Source organism: Podarcis cretensis, assembly GCF_951804945.1.
Source record: "Podarcis cretensis genome assembly, chromosome: 3".
In the NCBI taxonomy this organism is placed as follows: domain Eukaryota; kingdom Metazoa; phylum Chordata; class Lepidosauria; order Squamata; family Lacertidae; genus Podarcis; species Podarcis cretensis.
Window position 1 is genome coordinate 117,971,729 of NC_137172.1, and position 5,104 is coordinate 117,976,832.

At 44.0% G+C, this 5,104-nt stretch overlaps 1 protein-coding gene across 1 annotated transcript; it reads left to right on the forward strand.

Moving 5' to 3' along the window:
- The first annotated feature begins 2,178 nt into the window (after nt 1-2,178).
- On the forward strand, nt 2,179-4,881 carry FBXO48 (F-box protein 48). The gene is made up of 2 exons (XM_079970193.1): nt 2,179-2,539; nt 4,347-4,881. Exons 1-2 carry the CDS (start codon nt 2,213-2,215, stop codon nt 4,506-4,508), a joined length of 489 nt encoding a protein of 162 aa, XP_079826319.1. The 5' UTR covers nt 2,179-2,212; the 3' UTR covers nt 4,509-4,881.
- Nucleotides 4,882-5,104: the final 223 nt, after the last annotated feature.

Consider the following 5,104-nt stretch of genomic DNA (forward strand, 5'->3'; position numbering starts at 1 on the left):
GCAGGCGCTTCGGCGAGTGGCGAGGCGGCCCCGCGTGGCCGAGTGGTGACGGCGGTGCCGCGAGCGCTCGAGACATCCAATCCAGAGAGGAGGGGAGGGGGCGCAACTGGAAGCCGGTTTAGCGATTGGGGGCGTGGTGGCAGAGTATCCCGAGGCTCCCATTGGCCACAGCTGGCCGTGTAAACAAACTTTGCCTGAGCTTGGCCGAGTCAATTCGCCTCAATCCTCTCAAAACTTACCAGGAAAAACACATACAAAATATTTCCCTCAAAACACTTGCATTCTCGATAAACTGACCCAAAGTAACTAGCACCTTCTGGTGCTCACAGTCCATACAAATTTAATTACTTACTTAATAATAAGAATAAGGCCTAGCTGCCCAAATACTCACAGAAATTCAGAGCAGTTGCATAGCCACCAATTGCACGTGGCCCTTTTTAAATTTGAGTCAATTAAATACATTTTTTATTTGACTCCAATTTAATTTTTTTTTTTTTTAGGGACGCAGGTGGCGCTGTGTGTTAAAGCCTCAGCGCCTAGGGCTTGCCGATCGAAAGGTCGGCGGTTCGAATCCCCGCGGCGGGGTGCGCTCCCGCTGCTCAGTCCCAGCGCCTGCCAACCTAGCAGTTCGAAAGCACCTCCGGGTGCAAGTAGATAAATAGGGACAGCTTACTGGCGGGAAGGTAAACGGCGTTTCCGTGTGCGGCTCTGGCTCGCCAGAGCAGCGATGTCACGCTGGCCACGTGACCCGGAAGTGTCTCCGGACAGCGCTGGCCCCTGGCCTCTTAAGTGAGATGGGCGCACAACCCCAGAGTCTGTCAAGACTGGCCCGTACGGGCAGGGGTACTTTTACCTTTTAAATACATTTTTTAACTCGGGTGATTGGGGGGAGGGAGAGAAACAAATACATTTTAAACTCGGAGGGGGGACCAAACCAGAAAATCTAATGGCTCTTTATGTTAGATGCAACTCACAGCTACATTCATATGTTTTTACAGTAGTTATTTCCCCTTCCTCAAATCCAAACAGTTCTGTGTTTGCCTTTTGTTTCATTTCCACTTTTAACAGGCTTGTCCACACTCAGCTTGTCCAGTGGCTAGAAAGCACAGGTCGAAGATGTTTTCCTCTTGCCGGGGGCTTTCTAGTAACGGGTCAAAGCAGTTTTCCGTTTGCCCTGTTGCTTTCCTTGGGGAAACCCACTCTTTTCTGCCGGATTGGCACAAACATCAGTCTGTGAAAAACCTGACCAGTGTTTGCTCCAGTTCCACAGTAAAGAGCAGGTTTAAAAGCGGTGGGACAAGCAGAAGCGTGGATGATCCCAAATGGATTGATACATATTATGAAAACCTGGGGGGAAATAGTGTCAAGAGAAGAAGTCCCATAGAATCATACAATTGTAAAGTTGGAAGGGATCCTGGGGGTCATCTTGTCGAACCCCCTGCAAAGCAGGAATCTCAACTAAAGCATCCATGACAGATAGCCATCTAACCTCTGCTTAAAAACCTCCAGAGAAGGAGAGTCCACAACCTTTCCAGGGTCAAACAGCTGAAAGAAAGTTCTTCTTGGTGTTTAGTCAAAATCTCTCTTCCTGTAACTGGAAGCCATTGGTTTAGGTGCTTCCCTCTGGAGCAGGAGAAATGAACTTGCTCCATCTTCCATGTTACAGCCCTTAAGATATTTGAAGACAGTTACCAAATCTCTCAGTCTCCTTTTTCAGCAGGCTAAAGAGCAATGCTGTTTTGCAGCCCAAGCAAGGACTGCTGTGCATTTTTGCATTTATTAAGGCAGCCTTGCCACTTGTCCAGGCCCCACATGCAGTCTCATACCATTTTAAAGCTTCCCCCGTGCCAATATCCTGAGAACTGTAATTTGTCAGTGTGCTGAGAGCTTTTAGGAAACCCCTATTCCCCTTACAGAGCTACACTTCCCACGGAACTCTTGGAAATGTAGTTCTGTGTAGGGAATAGGAATATCCTAACAACTCTCAGCACACATAACAGGCTACGGTCCCTGGGATTCTTTGGGGTAATCATGAGTGTTTAATGTGGTATGATACAGCTTCAGATGTGTAGTGCAGATGGGGCCCAACATAATCAGTTTAGTGTTTCTAAGCAGAATTGATGTTACAAGTTCCACATCAGTTAACACAACATTCATTGATAATTCTACTTTTTCCATAAAGGGTGGTTGGTATTTTAACAATATCTGAATTATGAAGAAAGTCTCTAAGCAGACAACTTCCAGAAGAAACAAGCAGACTGTTACCAGTACTACGTGTAAGAAATTGTCCATTCAACCCTCTGAGCAGAAGATAAAAACATGCCAAAGAGATTTTGTGCAGCTGTTCCCGCTAGAAGTCAGCTTAAAAGTTTTTAGTGAACTTGACATTCAGAGTTTATGCAATGCTGCAGTGACATGCAAAAGCTGGAATCAGACCATTGAGAACTGTGATGATTTATGGAAACATCATTGCTTGACTGTAAGGGCTGTCTGTCAGCGAGAGATTGACGACGACAGAGGAAACGGTTATTCATGGAAGGTAAACATTTGACTGTTGAAACTGTGGTGGTGAATGAAGATCTTGCATTCGGATTTTCAGTCCAAGCACAATAGCACCCAAGTTGTTAGGCTCAATTGCCATTTGGTAGGGCCGTTCATCTCAAGTACCATTCCCATTTAACAAGGTGGTTTGACACACCAGGGACGTGGGTGGTGCTGTGGGTTAAACCACAGAGCCTAGGACTTGCCGATCAGAAGGTCAGCAGTTTGAATCCCCGTTGCTCGGTCCCTGCTCCTGCCAACCTAGCAGTTCAAAAGCACGTCAAAGTGCAAGTAGATAAATAGGTACCGCTCCAGCGGGAAGGTAAACGGCGTTTCCGTGCGCTGCTCTGGTTCACCAGAAGCGGCTTAGTCAGGCTGGCCTCATGACCCGGAAGCTGTACGCCAGCTCCCTCGGCCAATAAAGCGAGATGAGCGCCGCAACCCCAGAGTCGGCCACAACTGGACCTGATGGTCAGGGTTCCCTTTACCTTTACCTTGATACAGCAACATAATAGTACAGAAAAACATAGCTTAGCTTCCCCCCTTTTAATCAATAAAAACAATATGTAAAAGAGAACAATGCATTCTCAAGGCTTCTGAAAATAATCATCTTTGATTATTTCTGAAAATAATCATCTCCTAACCATACATTGGACATAATAGCCCTTTGGCTAGCACAGTTGCAGCACATGTCTGGTGCCACAGTAATTACTGAATTGCTTTGCTTGTTAGGCTCTTAATCTTACATTGCACTGCTATAAAACAAGGATATCCAACATGGTACACACATCAATATATTTTGGTTTATAACTTTCACCAGCCCCCACAACATGGCTAATGGTCAGATATGATAGGAGTTCAAAGGCTTGCAAAATCTAGACAATACCACATTGCCTAGCCTTAAGGTAAATGTTTCCATAGTCCACTAGTGGGCAGTAGTAAACTAGTGGGCAGTAGTAAATCTTGAGAAAATAAAAAAATTCCTTCCAGTAGCACCTTAAAGACCAACTAAGTTAGTTCTTGGTATGAGCTTTCGTGTGCATGCACGAAAGTTCTTGGTATGAGCTTTCGTGTGCATGAGCTTTCGTGTGCATGCACACGAAAGCTCATACCAAGAACTAACTTAGTTGGTCTTTAAGGTGCTACTGGAAGGAATTTTTTTATTTTGTTTTGACTATGGCAGACCAACACGGCTACCTATCTGTAACTATATCTTGAGAGTTCATTTTAACTTGCAAATACAGTGGTACCTTGGGTTACATACGCTTCAGGTTACATACACTTCAGGTTACACACTCCGTTAACCCAGAAATAGTGCTTCAGGTTAAGAACTTTGCTTCAGAATAAGAACAGAAATCGGGCTCCAGAGGCGCAGCGGCAGCAGGAGGCCCCATTAGCTAAAGTGGTGCTTCAGGTTAAGAATAGTTTCAAGTTAAGAACGGACCTCCAGAACGAATTAAGTTCTTAACCCGAGGTACCACTGTACATTTTTCTGGTGTAAGTCATTCTCAGTTTTAGGGTGTTTCCATATATAATGCTTGAATAGATCAGCAGAGCAAACGTTAAACCTATAATGGCTAGAATGTAGTCTCATTTATTTATTTTACCTTCTCTTGTGCATTAGCAGTATTTTAACATCGTACAACCTGCATGAAAAAAAGTTCCAATGTGTCACATTTAGCAACAGGAATAAGCAGTCCTTAGTTCTATTTATGAAATGATTTGCAAACAGTGGTTACTTGTGCCCTTAAGAGGAGGGCCAGTTTAATTCATTGCTCATGCCTTTCTCATATTCCCACCCTCAGGTCACGCTCCTGAGAAACTATTGGAAAAGCAAGGTGAAGTATGAATGGCTGAGTGGGAAATATAGCAATATTCATTCCCGTGTTGCCTTGCCAGAAAAGAGCATGTATCCCATGGATGTGGACACCTGGGGAGAAATCCTGGAAGCCGAACTGGAAAGATAAGACGCCCAAAGAAGGATGTTACACAGAAGGAACTAGAAATGAACTCATCTGCAGGAAAGAGTGTTCTATATACAATTGTGGCAGCTCTATACATTGCTGTTGTTTTGTTTTGCACTTTCAGAGCTGCTGTTATTTAATTGTTTATTTTAAAGTTTGAAAAACAGTGTGTGTGTGAATTTCTCTTCCTGGACTACTCTCTCAAAATGTACTTTGCAAATTATGTCAAAACATGTTTGAAAGCTGGAATGTTATTATATTCTGCCTTAACCTGTTGCAGGAATTAGTTGGAAGGGAAGCTTAGGATGACATAGTAATGAAAAGAAAAGGAACATGCCTGCTGCATGAATAAAGTCATCAGAAGGATTTTGATATACATCTGGAATAAGAGAAAGAACATTTGTAATTCATTGTCTGTTTCCATGCAGTTTTCTGGTTCACATTATTATCCGGTATGCTGGGCCAGAGGAAAAGGTAACAGAGCAATCCTATACCTGATAGCTGGTAGTTAATGGTTTGTAGGACTTGCTGGAAGCCCTGCCATACTGCATGAACTTGAGCTACACTTCTAGCACAAAAGATACACCAGCAGAATATCC

Bases quoted from the DNA above. Each gene is read 5' to 3' on its own strand.
- FBXO48 (XM_079970193.1), top strand. From the start codon at position 2,213: ATGAAGAAAGTCTCTAAGCAGACAACTTCCAGAAGAAACAAGCAGACT. The intron at 2,540-4,346 runs GTAAACATTTGA...TCCCACCCTCAG, and splicing joins GAAACGGTTATTCATGGAAG to GTCACGCTCCTGAGAAACTA.